This window comes from Leuciscus leuciscus (assembly GCF_965113295.1).
Source record: "Leuciscus leuciscus genome assembly, chromosome: 8".
Taxonomy (NCBI): Eukaryota; Metazoa; Chordata; class Actinopteri; order Cypriniformes; family Leuciscidae; genus Leuciscus; species Leuciscus leuciscus.
Genome location: NC_138732.1, coordinates 19,023,116 through 19,044,218, shown reverse-complemented (window position 1 = coordinate 19,044,218; position 21,103 = coordinate 19,023,116). Strand labels below are relative to the sequence as shown.

General features: G+C 38.1%; 1 protein-coding gene across 4 annotated transcripts; it reads right to left on the bottom strand.

The window, feature by feature from the left end:
• Window positions 1-26: 26 nt before the first annotated feature.
• Window positions 27-20,866, bottom strand: ocrl (OCRL inositol polyphosphate-5-phosphatase). 4 transcript variants are annotated; one of them, XM_082177966.1, is made up of 24 exons: window positions 20,507-20,866; window positions 19,883-19,962; window positions 16,405-16,496; window positions 16,086-16,124; window positions 15,549-15,662; window positions 13,762-13,911; window positions 13,423-13,663; window positions 13,185-13,343; window positions 12,997-13,098; window positions 11,989-12,103; window positions 11,702-11,818; window positions 11,282-11,463; window positions 11,054-11,165; window positions 9,397-9,506; window positions 9,120-9,255; window positions 8,934-9,044; window positions 8,226-8,391; window positions 7,495-7,730; window positions 6,889-6,912; window positions 4,996-5,112; window positions 4,824-4,908; window positions 4,283-4,410; window positions 3,126-3,237; window positions 27-2,430 (listed from the first exon to the last, which is right to left on the bottom strand). In XM_082177966.1, exons 1-24 carry the CDS (start codon window positions 20,546-20,548, stop codon window positions 2,306-2,308), a joined length of 2,895 nt encoding a protein of 964 aa, XP_082034092.1. In that variant the 5' UTR covers window positions 20,549-20,866; the 3' UTR covers window positions 27-2,305. The 4 variants fall into 4 exon arrangements, with proteins under 4 accessions (XP_082034092.1, XP_082034091.1, XP_082034094.1 ...); XM_082177965.1 differs by having other exon boundaries at window positions 13,185-13,346; window positions 20,507-20,865; XM_082177968.1 differs by lacking the exon at window positions 6,889-6,912 and having other exon boundaries at window positions 20,507-20,865.
• Window positions 20,867-21,103: the final 237 nt, after the last annotated feature.

The window sequence follows — 21,103 nt, the reverse complement described above, 5'->3', positions numbered from 1 at the left end:
AAAAAGAATTCAGGAAATCCCAATAATAGGTTCATAATGTCTTTATTTTATTGAATAAATTAGATGTCCCACCCCCCAAAAATAAAACAAAGTATGTGCAAGTACCCAGCTGCAAAGTACCAGGATCATTCCAAAAACTGAATGGAAAGAAAGACAAGACACAGAAATAAACAAACAGATGGGGTGGTGATCACAGAACACCAGAAATCTGTATAATGGCCATCTGCAATGAGGTCCTCCCAGAAACATCATCTATTGGCATTGAAAAAAGTGATTTCAGCCGAGTTCTATGGTGGCCCTCTCCAAAGCAGAAATTAGAAAACATAAACCCAACAAGAAAGCTCAGACAAAGACACAAGCTTGTAAATATGGCAGCAGATGAAGTGAAGTGATTTAGACTGAGATTTGAGAGTGGATCGTTGAAGGACATTGAGCCACAGACAATATCATTCACAGAACATCACTACTTAGAGTTTAACACTATCAGAAAAAGAAAAGTGCAAAAAATTGTACAAGCTTGTTACTAGGGCAGCGCCCAAAGGACATTTTTGTACCTTATTTAGCCCTAAAACGTTAACAGCAGTACCTTAAAGATACATAATGTATGACTACTCTAAGGTACTAATATGCACCTTTTAGGGGTAGATAAGATACAAAGTCATCCCTTTAAAAGCACTGTCCCAGTGACAAGCTGTTGTGCCCCTAAAGCAACCATTTTTGCATATTTATGTCTAAAAGTAAAGGAAGGCAGGACACAGAGTAGGTCGGAAACTGATTACAACTCTTTTTCCAATTTGCAAGACTCACACAAAACATTTCCTGTGAGATTCTGAGGAAATATCGCAAGTGGACAGGGGCAACATGTCACACGCATTACGTGGAGAAACAGCTTTAGTGGTTTGTGTTACAATAATATTTTAGCATTGGGGTGATGATTAATGCTGGTATAGCAGAAGAGACTTCCTCTTCACACACTGTTCAACAAAACCAGACTGACTGGCGTCAGGAGTAAAAACCAGCAGAATTTCAGTCGGCACTCACAAATAAGATCAACAGAATCCCAATATGTACTATGAGTTCAAGAGAGAGAAACATATGCCAGTAAGTCACTTCATGGAAATATAAAGTGTAAATGTAACATGAAACAACACCAACAAAGGACACAAAGACTATAAACATACACAAAATTATCCCAGTCTGGGTTAGTATAACACACAGCATACATATAGAAGGACCACGTTTGCATCATCATTACAGGACATGACAGAACAATAAAAGATCCAGTGACCACATCAGTTAAAATGTTAACGTCTCTGTAGCACAACAGGATCCAGAGAAGATCTGTAAAAGAATAAGACCTCAAAAGAATAAAAGTATCAGCCCCAGAGTCCAGATCTGATAAAGACAACCACATCTGATGTTGACGCTCATTGCTATTATTGAAGATGACTAAGGATTATGGGTTTGGATGTGCAATCAAAACAGACTGAAGAGTCTATTCTGAAGGATAACAGATATTCATCTGTGGAGGACATACAAATGCCCAAATGCTGAGGACAACAAGGATGTATGAGACTGGAAAACATAAATAACGTGCACACCACAATGGACAAAGTCCGCTGATTCATCATGATTCAGATAGAACTGTGAGTAAAGATCATAGTCCAGACTTCTCCACTCTGAAAGGTAGTCGATTGTCTAAGTCACCTTGTCAGAAACATTTCTTTGTGAAGGTCATTTTTCGAAGGAGAAAAGGAAGCGTGAGACAGGTGGAAAAATGTGCTCTGGGCTCTGAGGGAGCGTTTAAACTGGCAGCAGCAGTCAATACAATCTCCAATACATGACTTTCCTTTAGTGTAACAAAGACCTTCTTTTGAGTAACAATAAGTCGCATTCAGTCAAATATGGTCGGGAATATCGGATTTGGCATTACAGCATTGATCCAGAGGTCAAAACCAGAGAAACTGGGGCTGCACGTAGGATTATGGATGCTAGTCAAAAAGATGAGGTTTGTAAGGGTTAAAGTGTAGTTATAAATACTCCCAGAACAACACATTCAGGGAGCAGAGATAAACTGACATCTATTCCTCTGAAGCAGCAACAGAAGAACAGCGTAGCGTAACCAATGGGCAATGTCTGTGCAAAACAGAACTATCCAACAGTGCCAAACTTTCATCATGGAGGCTGTTAGCCATCTTAGTGCAGGGGGGCCCCATTTATCTCCCAGAAGACCAGCCACAAACACACCTCAAGAGTCTTTTTTGCTTCATTCCTTCATTTACACCTCATTCTGCAGTCCTCTCCCTCAGTCTTCATCGCCTCCCATCAGGAACCCCAGTATGAAGTCATTGGCTTTCTGACGATCGTGTGGTGTCTGTTTGCCAGCAAGGTTGGGAGGAGGCCGAATGAGGAGGCTTGCGAAGAGAGTAGCTGGACAAGAGGTACAAGAAACAATACAACAGTAACGCACCTGAATGTTTGCAATCTGCTGCCAATAGAATAAAGGCCATTTCACACGGGACATGGCAAGTGGTGGAATCGCCATCTGGCTGCTGCTTTCTCTCATAGTGGAAGCGCTTTGTGCAGTTGTGGCGGTGCTCGCGTCGCGGTCTCAGAGTGAACGTTGCCATATTTACAATCGACAAGGTAACATTTGTATTTACTAAAAACTAAATAGATTAAACATAACAAAAATGGTGTGTTTGTGTTATTTATCACTTCATGGGAATATGACTAGCATAGTTTTCATGTCAGACACAGTTAGCTTTTTTTTCTGGCAAAACAACTTGGATTTTATTTTTTCGTTTATATCTCTGTATGATATTTTTGATTGGGAAATTCCACTACATTTAAAACGATCTTCTCCATCATGTTTTGAACAGTCTGATATGAGCTCAGTGAAATGTTCAATGATTGATTGGTTGTTAAAAAATCTGTTCAATAATTGGTTAAAGCCTATACAGCTGCGCTGCCGCTCACAAAAAAGATAAAACGCAAAGAGATGTGCTTGTGGAAGAGGCAGGATTTTGGGTGCTCGAGCAACGCCAGTGAAAGCGTTTTGCTACTTTTTGCCCGTCTCCCATTGCATCACATTCCCGTGTGAAAGGGTCTCAAGTCAGACTCACCTAGGAGGTTGGCGTTCAGGTTGTTGTCAAAAGAGTGTTTGAGTAATTCTCTCAAGAAGGCCATCAGGTAGCGGAACACATTGCGATGGGCTCGTGGGAGCTGAGATATTAGCTGTTGTTTAGAGGAAAACAAACAATTAATTCTTAAACTTTGTTTACTTCTAGGTTTAAAATAAAAATTTTAACTTAGATTTTTCAATGTGATATGAGCATTTTAGATATAATTCCATGATCAACATTTAAAATAGTTTTGATTAATCATTTGAATGATCTTGTGTATTATGTATAAATATGGTTGGATAGTTAATACTGTACGTATATATACACTGCCCTATACATACACTACTGTTCAAAAGTTTGGGGTCAGTAGGATTTTTATAATGTTTTTGAAAAAAGTATCTGTTTCTCAAAAAGGCTGCATTTATTTGATTTAAAAAAAAAACGTAAAAAACATAATACTGTGAAATATTATTACAATTTAAAATAACTTCTGTCTATTTTAACATATGTGATGACAAAGCTGAATTTTTTATAATTTAATAGAATTGTTTTCTTTCAATAGAATGTTAAATGACAGCATTTATTTGTAACAGAAACATTATAAATGTCTTTCTGTCACTTTTGATCAATTTAATTCATCCTTGCTGAAAAAAATATATATACTGCCCCCAAACTTATGAACAGCAGTACATCGACCCATTTCAGGTTTTTTCATGGGAATTTATATGTTCATGAGTTTGTAATATTTATAATATTTGCACATTATATTAACAGTTTTATAAAATAATAAATGCAATTTAAAGTTGAATTTTTGTTTCTTTGCATCTCGTGTTGATTATTATAAATAAATAGCAATTGAACTGCATAGTTTAGACCCCTGTTCTTAATTTTTTGAAATAATGTTTTTGTATGTACCAACTTAGAAGGTTCCATCTAATTTACATCAATAGCTGAGAGACAATTCCTTTCATTTAAGCAAAATGTACATTGTAACTGAAATATACCCAAATTAATCGGAATCTAATCACATTGAACACAAAATCAAATTGAGAACTTGTAAATACGAACTGAATCAAGAATATAGATAGATACCAAGCCCTACTACCACAAATAGCATATGAACTATATTGTCAGGACACTACAAATATAATTTGTACCTGTTTGCAGAGGCGGCTGTCATGAGAGCATTCAAGACAGCGCTGATAGAGTTCATAACACAGCACAGGTTCAGGAAGAGCCTCCAAGAAGATCAATAGTGCTTCAGCAACTGAGTGATTACAGCCAGCTAACCAGCAGTCAAGGAGAACCACGGTGAACAGTGAGAATGCACATTTTAGCTACAGGAAGAAAACATATGGCAGTGAGAAAAAGGAAAAGACAGGGAGAGAAAAGAAAGAAAGAACACAGTGTCTCTAGGGATATTTCAAGGAGCATTACAGTAAGACAGAAGGCACATTCTCAGTCTCTCGGTAGCACAGGGAAGAATTGTGTGGGAGAGTCCAGCCAGTCAGAGCAGTTTTAAAGGGAGCCACTCGGTCACATTCACTGAAGTGACAGGCATTAGCATTTCTATGCTAAGTAACTCTGAGAGCCCTGAAAGAGATTTGTCCAGACAATCCACTAGTAATCAATCTGCTGGGAAAATCTCTAGCTCTTTCTATATATAAACATTTTTATTTTTTTTGTGGGAAAGGATACGGATGGATTCAGGAATGCTGGTGTCCAAGCAGTCAATAATACTTTGTAGCTCGTCTTGCAGGCCAGGGGTCTGGAAAAGGTCCTCCTTTAATAAAGAAAAAGAAAATAATCTAATTAGTAATTTGAGATGTTATGGCTAATCATTGGTGCATTCATGCTTTATTTTGTTTACCTGCTGGCAGGCCTTGGTGTAGAGGTGATTAACAAGCAACCAGACCTCTTTGGGAATCTTCAGAGGTTTATCCTCTGTTCCAGAATTGTCCAACAAGGAATACATCCGGGATTTCTCCTGAGAAAATTGAGAATTGTCTTAAAAGCTATATTTAATTCTGTATTAAATTCCAGAAGCGCGATATAAAATATCTTGTAGCACTCTGCACAATTCAGTACACTTTGGGGCCTCATTATTATTCTTTTTTTAAAGCACTAGATCCAATGTTTGGAAAGTGCCTTTAAATATGCAGATTATCAGACATTATTATCATCATGATCACTTTGTTTAAAGTCCCCCATTAAAAATTTTCGGATATTACATTTCATGTAGTCTGTAATATAGCTGCTAGTGAATGTAAAAGGTCTGCAAAGTTTCAAAGATCAAAGCACGATAAATGGGGTTATTGTTTCCCAAAACAAAGAACCGATTCTGAACATGCTGTAACAAGTTGTAAGTAATTCCTGTTTTTAGCATAATGCCAATCTCATATTAGCATAATGCCAGCCTATGGTCTTCATTGGCTGCTAGGCCTGTTAAATTAAAATTAATTCCAAATATTAATAGAATAAAAAATAAAATATCCACATTTGACAGCAAAAACATTCAAATGTTAGGCGTGCATCAGGCAGGCAGCCTTATCAATGGCGCACGAGATGCAATGATGATGCTCTTCGCTGCTTTTCATTTTTTTTTCAATCTAAACGTGTGGACTCGGAGGAAGATCACAAGGGCTTAGGGTAAGGGTGGCCAATTCTGTTCCTGGAGATCTACCTACCTGCAGAGTTCAGATCCAACCTTGAACTAACACACCTGTCTGTAATTATCAAGTGTTCCTGAAGATCTTAATTAGCTTCTTCAGTTGTGTTTGAGCAGGGTTGGAGCTGAACTTTCGGTAGATCTCCAAGAACAGGATTGGGTACCTCTGGATAAGGGTTCCATTTGGGACAGGGTTTGTATCACTGTTTATCAAGGGCTGAGGAAGCCTCCGGGGCTGAAATTCAGATATTGTAATGAGTGTGTTATATTCAGATATTGTAAAGCGATAGACCAATCACAACAGACTGGGCCATCTGACCAATCAGAGCAGAGTAGGCTCTCGGAAAAAAGGGGTTTAGAGAGACGGAATCTTTTATCAAACAGTTTCAGACACTGTGAGAAAACAGGTGATGCTGCAATGTATGATCAAACTTGTGTTTATCGACATTGGAGGCATGTAAACCTTTTGTAGTAGACCTCCAAAACAAAATGAAAAACCTTTAAAATCAAAAAAGGGGCACTTTAAAGAACATAACAGGCATAAATTCAGCCACGTTGTCTTTGAAAAGGGGCCACAAATAACATTCCTCTCTCATACACACACAGAAACGTGTTATGTGGAGAACAGTGACAGCCCCAAGACCGCTAAACAATATAAGGGGACTCATGCAATTAGCAGGAATGCAACTCATGCTGAGCCACAGAAGCAAGATCAGAGTCAAAAACAACTGTGAAGAACGGCTGACTCCAAATTACAAACACTGATTTGTGAGGCTGGTTTCACCATGCTGTGAGCTGCTTCCTCTCCCTGCTTATCTAATATCGTTGGCTGGTGAGCAGTGAGTTGGGTGGGGAAAGGAGGGGGAGAATACAAGCTGAGAGATTCAAGCCTCAGTGGCATTCATTAGCCTGAACCTGCAGAGTGACTGCAGCAAGCTGACCTGTGTGAACCGGCAAGCACCAAAGGCTGTCACACTGGGACAAACATTTAAAAACAGGACAGTCACCCTCAATCATACATGTAGGCCCTGATAATAGCAGCTTTCCTATTGCATGATCTAATGAGTCTTTTCTGTGCATGAAGAGGAACTTTACCTTTTCCATGCAGCTATCCTCTCCCTGAGAATCATGCAGACCCAGAATGATTGGTCGGAAAGGAGTGGTCAGAGCAGAAAGGAGTAAAGTAGGGAGGAGAGATGAGACAATAGAGAAACATTGCGTAATCACTGAGAAGACAGAGACAGTATTGCATAATTACAAATAAGCAGCTTTCAGCTATCAACAGTGATCAGTGAACAGCAGAGATAGAAACATAAAATTACTAAAGATGATTGACTACTCTCTAAATTAAAAACTAATTCTATTTTGAGAATATAGTGGAGAATGGAACAGTGATGAACAACACAGAACATTTGCATGATGACAAACTGCTCCTGAACAAGCTGTATCTCATCAAAAAATTCTCTTTGTACATGACTTCTTCCTTGTAGCCTCATGTCAGAATCATGTCAACCCTGAAGGTATTTCCTTATCTAAAATCTGGGGACAAAATTCCTCTCCACTGTCTGTCATTACTTTCCACTGCCAAGAAAGTGAGAAGACGACTTTCGTTTTTGTAATGGCAGCCACTAATCTTTACTTAGCCATGTATCCTGTGATAATAATCCATCTAACCAACTGCAGCTGTGGCCTGTGCCTCACCAGATCGATGAGTTTGGTGATGGGGATCTCACGGATGGGCTTCTTCATACGGCACAGAGTCTCCAGAGATGTGCCAAAACAGCTGGGCAGATAGTTTCCAGAGAAAGTGATGAAGTAGTCTTTTCCCCGGTCCAGATGAAGCACCAGAATGTCCTCGATTTTATCCTCACCAGAGTTTAGTAGTGTTACAGAATCTTTACTGACATACACCTCTAGGAAGATCTCCATTGTCTCATCTATATAAAAAACAGGAATATTTGAGACAGTCTGGTAGATGGGCGCAGTCTGCATCATAAATTAACAAATTCAGATGACATCATATTGGGCAGTTGACATGACATTTCTTCACAGAAAACATCCTTTTATTTCTTCTATTTTCATAATTTGGCAAAATTATCCATAATTGTTTAAATTTGTGATGCATTAGAATTCTTTCTCCAAAACTAAAATTAAAGTTTTAAAATACACTCCAAAATTATTTTGGCCAAATATTTCCCAGTAAAATGTTGTGGTCCTTTGTGAATGTACAATGTGGATACAAATTAGGTATATTTATTATCAAAATGGGATATATTTTCAAAAAAATACAACAAATGAAATTACATACTGCCCAACTATAGTGTCTTATTGTATCTTGATAATCAGGAAGTAAAGAAAGACATTATCAAACATTAAAAGAATGTGTAATTCTTTTTTATGACAAAAATACAGGACTGAAATGAGATACTCACTAGGGTCTAGTACCCCTTCGTTGGGCTCAGCACGTAGCCAGGGCTTACAGTATTGAGTGTCATTAAGTTTGGGAATGAAGGCAAAGGTGCAAGCAACTTGTCCATCATTAGTGATGAGAAAACTCTGACGCTGCAGCTGACGGAACTTCACATTCTCAAAGGTGAACTATGGAATAAAGAACAGAGATAATATGAAAATGTGTTTGAATGGTAGTGTATGAAGCTGTAAACATATACTACCAGAAGAAAAGATGAAAAGATGTCAGTTTAAAATAGAAATCTTTCAATCTTTTATAACATAATAAATGTCTTAACTGTAACTTTGGATCAATTTAATGCATCCTTTAAAAACAAAAACAAATCTACACACTGACCCCAACTTTTGCATGGTATTAGTATTTGCATGGGTATTACAAATAATACCCTTAGTATGCACTGATGAAGTGATTCCAGGTGATGCTGATCAGTTTATTTTTATAGTCTTTTCTATTTTAAAGACACTGCCCCAGTGCATTCAGTCTACAAGCAATTGCACATGTGATTAGCCTATAATCCACTCACAGTCCAGAGAAGTGCTAAGATTGTGCAAACATTATCGACCCTCCACTGATATATGGTGGGATCTCAGAGAGAATGGAGGCAGGCCAGAGGATCAATGCAGTTTGTCAGAGGATACACTGACCTGTCTGTCTCCCTGTCATTACTTACCTCCCGTCGGGTTAGGGACAAAGAGGGCAGAAAGTCATTTTCCATTCTGTCCATGTCCCGCACAATTTCTTCAAACACCTTCTTGTAGCGCTGCTCTATCACCATTTTCACCTGCAGCACACACATACAATTAATGTGATGGTCTCAACTCCTTTATTGGAGCATGATGAATGGAGTTATCCTCACCCCGACACTAAAGACAGAGCTGACAGGTTTGTGGTCACTGGTCTTTAGGTCCATGTGACTGCGGTAGTGAAGTTGCTTTACGTTGCTCCCCCTCCAGAGGATACGGTCGCACCAGGCAGGTACTCGACATTTCCCACTGTCAACGCACCCCAGAGAACAAAACCAAATTATGACGTGACATTTTCATTTTTTTTTTTACTTTAAGAGCATTTTAACAGCAAGTGATCTTCAAACAATGATGTATAAAGGAAGATGTCCTGATGTCCAAAAACTTTACCTTGAGTCCCATCCATCGGATTTAGCATCATATTTGTAAGTTGGGATGAAAGTAATATCCCCTTCCATGAAATCAGCGAAGGCACGTTTAGTCTTTCTCTGGATATTCAGCTGGCAAAGTGAAACAGAAGATACAATTAAGTGTGCTTTCAGAGCAAAAATGGAAGTCTATATTTGGCTACCACTTAAAGAACTGCCACATACACACACAGGAAAAAGAAGAGGAAGCAACAAAGAATAACAAAAAAACAGATAAATACAGTGGGGTGCATTAGTAAAAGAGAACACTAGTGGAAAATATCTTTGTGTTTTTTCATTAAAAAATGTTAATAAAATAATATTAATAACATTATAGTTTGATTGAAATGTTGTGGATTGAAAAAAACAATTTTTCAGAATTTTATACATTTATATGCATATAAACATTACATATTTATAATTCAAATATGTATATAAATTAAATATATAAAAAGCTTTTTCTATTCAGAACTTTAGACTCAAATTGTTGTGCTAATAATACTATTTATCACAACTGGCCACTTTATTAGGAACACCTTGTTAGTACCGGGTTGGACCCCATTTTGCCTTCAGAACTGCCTTAATTCTTCATGGCATAGATTCAACACAGTGCTAGAAACATTCCTCAGAGATTTTGATTGTCCGTTGACATGATAGTATCACGCAGTTGCTCCAGATTTGTAGGCTGCACATTCATGATGCAAATCTCCAGTTCCACCACACAAAGGTTCCACCACACAATCAAATTGAGCACAAAGGTTTGAGATCCAGTGCCTGTGGAGGCCATTTGAGTTTAGTGAACTCATTGTCATGATCAAGAAACCAGTTTGAGATGATTTGAACTTTGGGACATGGCACTTTGTCCTGCTGGAAGTAGCCATCAGAAGATGGGTACACTGTGGTCATAAAGGGATGGACATTGTCAGCAACAATACTCAGGTAGGCTGTGGCATTTAAATAATGCTCAATTGGTACTAAGGGGCCCAAACTGCTCCAGGAAAATATCCCACACCACCAGCAGCAGCCTGAACTGTTGATACAAGGCAGAATGAATCCATGCTTTCATGTTATTTATGCCAAATTCTGACCCTACTATCTGAATGTCGTAGTAGAAATCGAGACTCATCAGACCAGGCACTGTTGCTCTAATGTTCTATTGTCCAATTTTGGTGAGCCTGTGTGAAGCTGATAAAGTGGCACCCGGTTTGTCTCCTGCTGCTGTAGCACATCTGCCTTATGGTTTGACATTTTGTGTGTTCAGAATTCCTCTTCTGCAAACCTTGGTTGTAACGAGTGTATTTTTGTATTTCTGTTACCTTTCTATCAGCTCCAACCAGTCTGACCATTCTCCTCTGATCTCTGGCATTAACAAAGCAAATTCACCCACAAAACTGGATATTTTCTCTATTTCGGGACATTCTATTCTATTCTTCTCCACATGCTTAAATGCATTGAGTTTCTGCTATGCTATTGGCTGATTAGATACCTGCGTTAATGAGCAGTTGAATTATTGTACTAATAAAGTAGCCAGCGAGTGTATACCCGTATTTTGTATATATATATATATATATATATATATATATATGAATAAAGGATAAAATATTATATTATAATAAAGAGGCATCATCCCCAGGTCTCACCTGATCATACTCCTGAAGCCTCCGTAATTCATTCTCAGCAATAAGTCTCTTCACTTCCATGGTATCATTCAAACATAGTCTGTAGTTAAGATCTCCAAGCCAAATCACCACACTTAGAGGAGAAATCATAAGCATTGAAGCATTTAAATATAAGTACAATATTAGCTTAAAATATAGTTATCTAATCATGGGTTCACAATGGCTACACTGGATGACAGTGACACTCACTCATGTTTCACTATATTGAGAGGGGGGTATTCCAGCAGGTGGAAACTCATGCGGGCACAGATGTCTTTGTAGTCCTGGTTCCGCCTCTCAAAGTCATCCACATGAGCCGCCAAGTGAGAGTTCACGAAGCAGAAGCTGGTATTGTGAAACACAAAACGCACAGCCACTCCTCCTTTATTTCCCTATAGTAATGGAGTAATAAAAGTAGGTTAATCTTATCAGGTAACCGAGATTGAACTACTAATAAATCATTCGATTTGTGGTAATTTCTGTCATTTGTGTAATCAATACCACTCTAAGATTTACACCATATATAATACAAATACAACAACAAAAGATATGCATTCTATGCCAAAAGATAGGCTAAAATGACTTCCAGTTTTGACAAACCACTTCCTATTTTAACAAATGCAAACATACCATTTTATTCATGAGGCCAGTTCCCACAGACTCAGAAGCCACCTCTCTAATGTGATCTTTGTGCACCTTGTTGACATACACCACCAACATCATTCCCACTAGGCGAATGATACGGACCTGAAGACAGCATACAGAACTTCATGAAAAGTCCACAAACAATGAAAGCGAGCTGCACATACTTTCTCCAGTTGACTGCCAAATGCTACTTTCAGGGTGCCACAGGAATGATAAGACTGTTCTTTGCATTTTAAACGCTGAATAGCATAAATCAGCTGTCGTTCACTCACCTGTATGTATCTGGCTTTATGGTGAAGGCTTTTCTCTACTGCATCAACCCATAACTGTTCTTTGGATGAGTCCATATAGAAAAATGCCTCTGTGCTCAGGTCCAGCTCCTGAAATCTGACAAAAAACACAAGAAAATAATTAGACAAAGCATAAAGCACTATGACCTTAATCAATTAAACCAATTAATGGACAATGTATAATGTCAAATGATCTATTAAGGGTGAAATACATTAATGCTTGTCACAAAACTGCCAAAAAATGGGGTTTCCCAAACATGGCTCCATTTGCATGCTGCACATGCATTTCCAGATCTAACAATAGCCTCTGGTTTTCATTACAGACTTGCGCAAAAACTTTGCGATATTTTCTGAATGTTGATAAAAAAACGATTGCGAAATAGTAACGTTTCCATTAACCGATGTTATGTGACAAAAACTAAAAAAGAATTCTCTCGCGATAAGTCATTCCAAAAATCATGGTGACGGATTTTAGTAAGTTTATGTATAATTGCAGCCACAAGCCATATTTTCAATCGAAGGAGACGTTGGCTTGTTATTCAAGAATTAATGGCAGGGAAATCCCCTTATACTTGGGAGAGTCCACATGTGAGGTGTTTCTGGGTGTTCCACCCTCCAATCTGCTCCGAGGTCTTGATAAATAGTGACATTTCTCTGTTGTTTAGAATCCAGTATTCCTGTAATTCTTTTGTCTTTTATGAGTTTAATAAAGAACTCTGTCTCGTCTTCTGTCCAAACATATCGTGCCTTCTTTATAGAATGATTGACTTTTACGTACAGCAGGTGACCTGTAAATGCGAAAAAACTGTTTCCATTGCAGTTTTGCAAAAAAAACACCTCATGCGAGCGTAAAAACTTATTTTGCGATATATGGGAATTTTTGCACTTTCCATTGCCGTATTTTCAATTCGCAATTTGAAGGGTAATGGAACGCAGCTAATGTTTCAGATTCATTATTTTGGAGGGAGGGGCTATTGCTTTGCCACTCACCCCAGTGCGTAGACATCTGGAGGTTCTGGATCACAGCACAGCCAGGGCTCAAGACTGCTGTCAGGGGACTGACCGTTCACATTCCAAGTGCCCAAGAAGAACCTGTAAAATACAGTGACTTACTCAAACACCTGGAATCAGTCAAAACAAAATTATTGACATTATGTTTCCAGGCATGTGACACTCACCGAAAGTTCTTAATGTCCACATATTCTTTCTCTTTCTTGCTGAGGCGATACTTAAGCAGGCCTTCCCTTGACCCTGACTGGCTGCTCATCATGGTCTGTCTCATGGTGTAGTTGGATGGGCTGTCAGACCAGGAAACGGAGCGGTCTACAGACTGAAATCTGCTACAAAAAACAACACAGAGCTTTAACAAAGTTGAAAATGTACAAGGCTTCTGCATTTAAAACCAGGAGCACTCACTCATTTCTGACAGGTGTGGCATTCAGTGCAGAGGGTGGCCTTTCTTTAGCAGTCAGGCCTGCCGTGAGGTTAGTCGATGGCTTGTATGTGCCTTTTCGAGGGGGAAGAGGGGGCACTGGTGGAGGTGGCGGCTCTCGTTGTGCAACCATACGATTTTGTTGGTTCTTCTTCTCTTCCACTTTTATACAATGGTTAAAATTTTCTTCAAAACCAAAATCTGTTGCAAGCGAGAGGGCGGAGTCTATAAACATAGAGAGGAACAGAGTAGTTACAGAACGTTCACGGTCTTTGGTGCATCTGGCCATGTAACCCAATGTAAAAAAAATAATAATTCCATACCTGTGTTTGAGGACTTTGCTAAAGCACTGTTGTTGATGTTGTTTGAGGTGGATTTGGAGGTTCCTCTTTGAGGTGGAACAGGAATGCAGTCTTTGACTGGAATAGGTACAACAGGCTCCATCTTCCTAGGCAGTGAACTCCTCCTCTCAGCTAAAGGTGGACCATTTAACAGTGATGTTAACATATAAATTGAAAGGGGCCTTCAAAACATATTTAGCAGTGGTAGTTTGATGAAGGTTTAATATTATCATTTTAGTACAGGCAGCTCTACTTATAATATTTAACAGTAAAGCTCAGGTACAGGCAAACTCTTTGATGCAAGACCCTAAATCTGTACATTCAGAGTACCGTACACAAAGTGACCTCAGAGGGATATGCATTTTTTAAAAATCAACATGTCAGAATAAACTAAAATGAAACGAAAACCAAAACAAGAAAAGCAGGTTTTTATGGTTTTCTATTTTAAATGTTTCCCTGGTCTGGATATGATCTGTTTAAAAAAAAAAATTAAGTCATGAATACGAAAATCTTTGACTGACATTTTTTTTTATACATGATGTTTTTGAGTTGTCTTACCTTCAGTAATTAATAATTTCAGAGTATTGCATAAAGTATCCTGGCTGGAAGGCTGGAATACACCACTATTGACTAGATTTATGCCTAAATTTGCAGTCTGGACGCTAGTTAATTAAAGTCAATACCAGTCTGCAGACTTTGAGTCACAGACAAACTCCGAGAACATGCATACATTCTGCCCATTAATGTCTAGATAACCTGCTCCCTCAAAAAAACAAAAACATTTGATGTCACTAATCTGTCAAAATCCAGTGATTATTTCATCCTCAATATTTGTCATTCTAACCTGACAGATTTCACAGTAAATCGAATAGTGTATGAGCACAGATGAGCAGACTATTCCATCCAGTCAGAGGATATCAAACATGATATTTTGAGGTGATTTTAGCAGACATATTGTAATACGACTTATAATAGGCTTAATAACACTCGTCTCAAACTTGTGTCGCAATTTGTACAGGTCATACTGACTGCGTCTACACCCAAGAGTTCATCCAAATCCATTTTGATGTTTCTTCCTTTTTTTTTGCAACTCAGAAGTCGCTACAACTACTGCAGTCAAATCCTGCACATCCATGTTTGTTTTCTGTCATGCATTTCCTTGCAACTAGCACATTTAGTTCAGAGCAAGTTTGTTGTGTTTTGGAGCGACATTAAAGTCTGGTAGTGTGTGATCATCAGTCATTTAGTGTGTGACATCCAGTCTTTCTCTATAGCCATTTACAAAGTTGGCAAGTGTATGATGTCAAGTGTTTTAGAAACTTTTCAGATTTTAAAAGCCCTGTAGTGTATTCCAGCTTTAAGTAGACTTCAGCACACTCTCAAACATGATACATCGGCCAATGGACGATATCAGGAAATGAAGCCTATGCCTCTAAGGTAAGAGTTTGAAGGACAAACATACCCTGAGCTGAATATTACAAGGTGTGTGGAAACAAATCAGAGAAATCATGCAGCAGGTGGTCTAACCTTTGACCCGATTGTGGCTGTAACAATGTAAACTAAAGTAAACCAACACCAAAAATGTATATCTGTCAAACTTTCTGGCCGACACTGAGGTCAAATTCTTCCAAGAAGCATTCATTACTGACAAACATATAAAACTGGGTGTTGGTTACCCTGGTAAATAAATGATTAGAGTAGTTAATAAATAAGAAATGTGGCTTGATGTTTGTGGAAGCATCCTGTGGAGGGCAAATGAGGTATATCACCTTGCTGTTTGGCCTTCGTCACATGTTGTAAGAAAGACTGAGTGTGCGCGTCATCTTGCAGCTCAAGCAGAATCTCTGGCATTCGCTCGCCTCGAAGACGAATCCGTACCGTTGCTGTTGAGGAACAGTGTCACTTTCTCACATCCAAACATCACAGCTGTACATTTGATTCTTTTTCAAAAGCATTTTTCTTAAGTTTATTAAAGCAGTATGCATTAAGAAACCTCCCATTTACAAATCATATAAATGACAGTGCATATAATCTTTTGCAATTTCATACAGTTTATAAAAAGAAAATTAAATGGATAAAAGTAGCAATAAGCTGCTTAAGCTGAACGCTGCTACTATACACTGCTTATGGCCAGATAGATATGATTCAACTGAAAATTATGTAACATTTATTTGAAAAATGATGCACTAAAATGATATCCTATGCTGATGTAATAGTTCAAAAACACTACATTAACACTTGGTAAAAGGGTCAAGAAGGAAAGAAATTCATTTTACAAAAGCTGGCTCATAAAAAAAAAAACTTACTGTTTATCGAGATGTCAATGAGAAGCGCTTCTTCAGCCTCTAAAAGGGAAAAATGAAAGAAAGTCAGAGAGAGGTATGTTATACAGGTTTTCAGGGGACTGTACCAGGATATATAAAACATAGCTGCTGTCTATGGTGACAAATGGTTTTCAAATATTTGATCATGGGAGAGAGATTTTATCATGCAAACACAGTGCTTGTTTTCTAAGCCTCACTCACAGAGACCAAAGGTGAAAAATATTATAGTGAGAAGAGAGCAAATGTATTTACACTATTACAAAGTCCTTCTGTAAACTATAAATAGTCATTAGAAACTTACCTCGAACTAACTGAAAATGGTTATTGATGGGGATGGACAGCTGGGGCACTTGGCTTAATACAATTGCTTCAGGGTTTTCCAAAATATCCAACCTAACAACAAGAGACTCATTCATGAAAAGTCCTACAAGAGCAAATAACCCATCTCATAAGATTTCCTTGTACTTATTGCTCCAGGATATTAACATAGTCGGTTCATACATTTAGGTTTTTGAAAGAAACAAACTCAAAAACAGGGTGATAACACCATTTCTGATGGCTTAATAAGTTTAGCGTACAGCACACTGAGAATGATACACTACCGTTCAAATGTTTGGGGTCAGTAATATCTTTTTTGTAAAGAATTTTTTTTTTTTTTTAAGGAATTAAAATTTATCAAAAGTGACAGTGAATACATTTAAAATGTTACAAAAGATTTCCACTTCAAATAAATGCTGTTCTTGTGAACTTCGGAAATAAATTGTATCACAGTTTCTAACATTGACAATGTTTTCAACATTGACGATAATAAGAAATGTTTCCTGAGCAGCAAATCATCATTTTAGAATGATTTCTGAAGGATCATGTGACACTGACTGGAGTAATGATGCTGAAAATTCATAGGAATTATTACATTTCAAAATATACAACAATAGAAAACAATTATTTTAAATTGCAATAATATTACACAATATCACAGTTTTTACTGTATTTGTGCTCAAATAAATGCAGCCTTGGTGAGCAAAAGAGAATTCTGTCAAAAACATGAGAAAATCGTACTGACCCTAAACTTTTAAACGGTAATGCAGCTCTCATATTTCCACACACTATGGTCCAGCATAATCTTATCTCATCAAAAACAAAGCTTCAGAATACAGAGGGTGGAGGGAAGCTTATAGAAATGCAGCTAAATACAGAGGAGGGCTAATTGCAGACCATATTTCACTCTCTGACAATAACAGTGCCAACCCCAGGGCATCAGGTTCCTCTTATGGTCTTGCCTCCATTTCACTCAATGGGAAATTAAATTACAGTGGATTATTGGAAAAACCTTCAGATTTCCCTGCCTGAGTATGCCATGCAAACACATGGAGGCAAGACTAGAACCCCTCTGTGCTGCCAGTGAGCCCGCTCTCTCTCAGTCTCAGAAGACGATAATTGCTGTAATGGATGCTGTTGCCAGGAAACACAGCACTCATGAACAAGGGAAATTTGGCCTAGACTTACTAAGCAATCTCATATTCAATCAATACAAATAATAGCCTAATGTAGTGATGATGGTTATAATCTGCTCATGCCAAAAATATCTCCTTCCTTTCTGAGGTTAAACCATGGCACTCGTTGCCACATCAAAGTTCAATTGACAATGTAGCTCAAAAATCCACCCCAAAGGTCTGTCAGGCTAAATGGAACATACTGTAATATAGAGCTGCACGATTCTGGATAGATTCTGAGAATCACATTGTTTTTGTTGTTGTTGTTGTTTTAAAAAATGGTTAGATTCACGATTCTCCCACAATTACATGACATGACATATACATGACAACTGCTCTCTCTCTCTCAGCGGCAGCGCCAACACAGTTCTGAGCGTTCGCTGGGATCGTACTTGTCAAAGGTTTAATAGACATAGGCGAATCATCATCATTTAAGAATAAGATCGCGTAGGTGTTTCGAATTCGCAATCTTTTAACGATTCATTCGTGCAGCTTTACTGTAATATACTTTTATTAGCTTGTTATACCTTCAGTGCTCCTTACAAAGATGCTCGAGCATTTCAGGTTAAAGACTGAGTTCATCCAAAAATGTAAACACAGTCATCCTCTACTCACAATCAAGGCATTCTAAACCTGTAAGGCTTTCATCTTCAAAACACATATTAAGATATTTTTAATAAAATCTTTGATATTTCTGTCCCTCCACTGAAGGCCCATTCCACCATAACTTTGACTCGTTCATATAGAGATCGTAAAATAAATCCATATGAATAGAGCAGTTAAGACTTCTGAAGAGTTACAATCACTTTATAAGATTACGTTTTTTTCACATATAAATATTGATGAACATATACATAGAGCTCATTAAACATGATAAATGGAAGTTCAAAAATGCTTACTTGCAACGCGAGAACCAATGACAATTGTTCTTGCGTTACGCACGTATGGTTGAGCTGCCGTTGACCATATTTGATGTGCTCCATGTATGTGCGTTGAAATATTTCAAGTCAACCTTTATTTTTATAGCACATTTAAAAACAACAGAAGTTGACCCAAAGAGCTTTACAGATCAAGCAAGAATAAATAAAAACGTTTAAATACATTCTATCAGCTTCAAAAACCCATTCCATGATCTATTCAAAAGCCAAAGAAAACAGATATGTTAGACTTAAAAATGGCATATTTAATTTATAAATATGTGAATAAAAGCCTAAATTCATTTCAATTTTGGGTGAACTATCAACAGTGTACCTTGTTCTTTTTGTTAGAAGATTATTTTCATTACAAAGGGATTCAACAAATATCATTTTTGAACTCTTTTACCCAGTCAGTTCCCGAGCTTTGAGTAAAGCTGAGTGTGTACACTTTTAATGCAGTTAAAGAGTTTGTGTGCTCATGTGAGGCTTATTAGGCTCTAGGACACCGAGGTGGAATGTAGCATAATGGGGAGCATGCTGGCACGCAACGAAAGCCTCACTGACTAAACACCATCTGACTGCACAATCTTTCACAGTCTTCTCACATCTATAGTAACCGGCAAATAGATTCAAATATAATGGACCGTTTTCACTTTTCTGGGGTTCTTGCTTCTATAGGGGTGAATAAGAGATTTTTCCCACTCCCATTTGCTCCAATAGCAAAATAAAGAACCATGATGATAGTGTTTCCTTGTCTTTGCAAAAAAGGAAAAAATATTTGATTACGGTAGTCAGAGGATAAAGATGTCAAATTTACACAAGCCATTCCCACAAGCCATTGTATTAGAAACACACTTGCAGCTGTTAACTAATTGTTTTGTTTTAATATAACAAAATATAGCGTTATGTACATTACATTTTTAAAATGAAAATACAAAAAAAGCTTAGATAATATATAATAATTGTGGGAATGCTTCATCACAGTCAGTAAAAAGGGTCCATAATCATGAATTTAGCCATGTCTTGCTAAAAACAAAACAAATAGCAGCCTGTTAAAAGCCAGCTGCATTCTCAAGATAGAGATTCTAGTTTGATAGCTAGCAATTAGATGTCCTTCATTTGTGGGTTTGGAAACTAATCATGTCAAAAAGGCTAAAAACGACCACACAAGCATCAGTGTAATAACACAAACAGGCAGCAACAATAAACCACCTGACAGAATGCTCAGTTCAGTCCAACAGAGATTAAACAGCTGCTCAACTTTCTCAGGCTTTAACATTTTCTTATGCAACTAACCCTGTTTTACACATAAAAGTGCAGTTCAGTGTGAATAAAGTGGAATGAAAAACTGAGATCGGAGTCTACTCACTTGACCTGTCCAGAACACTGTAACAGGGACAGGAGTCTTGGTTCTTTCTGTCCGCTTCTGAGCTCGTGTCCTCTAACAGTCTGAAAAAAATCTCTGTCAAGGATTCAATTGAATAGCAAGAGGCAGAGAAAAAGGGTGGAAAGCGTGACGACTCATGGCTCTCTCCCTCCCTCACACAATCAAATAACTTGTTGGACTTTATACAACTTCATAAGGTAACGTCCCTAATACTCCAAGATGCGTGACAATCATAAAAAGAGTTATTCTCTTTGTAGCCTCCAGCTGCAACGTCATACCTTACATACAGATCATATCATATCAAGTGACATGTCAATGTCACACAATGCTGTTCCAAATTATTCCTAGGAATGTAACGTTAAGAACAGTGATGGAATATGGTTGGATAAACGACACTTCAGTCTGACAGCAGAGAGAAAACAGCAACAAAAATTGACAGCATTTGTATTCTGTTAAGCCTCTTTATTACATTGCCATAACGAAAATAAATGTTATGTTTACCATTACAGCTAGGCTAACAAGACATGGCTAAATGGCTTCAAAAGAGACTACTATAGCTCTTAAAAAAATGAAAATGAACAACTGAGCTCCCAAATAAAAGGATACGGCCAAACATTGGCTATCTGAAATCCCGCATGAATGCTCCATCGTCAATGTTGTTAAGTGTGTTGAATTAAAGCCGTCAGGCGGCTAGCTAACAGGCTAAACTCAGCGGCGCGAGCGAGTGTTTTCTCATGTCAGGCTCCACCCCTCACCGCGCGTGGACTCAGTGCTGGACTTCCGGAGGGCTCGCGATTGTGAGCCGGTGTGGAGTCATTGAACTCCGGAGAAAACAACACCTATCGAGTACGTGTGTGTGTGTGTGTGTGTCAAATTTGGGCGTAAACAGAGTGGTCACGCTTGATGGCAGTTTTGTTGCCGCGTTTATAAACCAATGACATTTCAAGTGATGTTCGTGTTTACGTTGACCATAATCAAATTACGTCCCCGGTCATGAATGAGTTTCGAGGTCATCATCATGGCGCTCTCACGGACGCAGCAACATCACTGGGTGTGTTCTGCGCTGCTCGGGAACGTCAAAGATACGCAACTTTTTCGCATATTCACTGTAAACACAGTATAGTTCACTGCATTGTTTAAATATTTATCATTGCAGAGACTTCGTCAAACGCCCTTATTTAAATCAGAGGGTTGTTCCTTCAT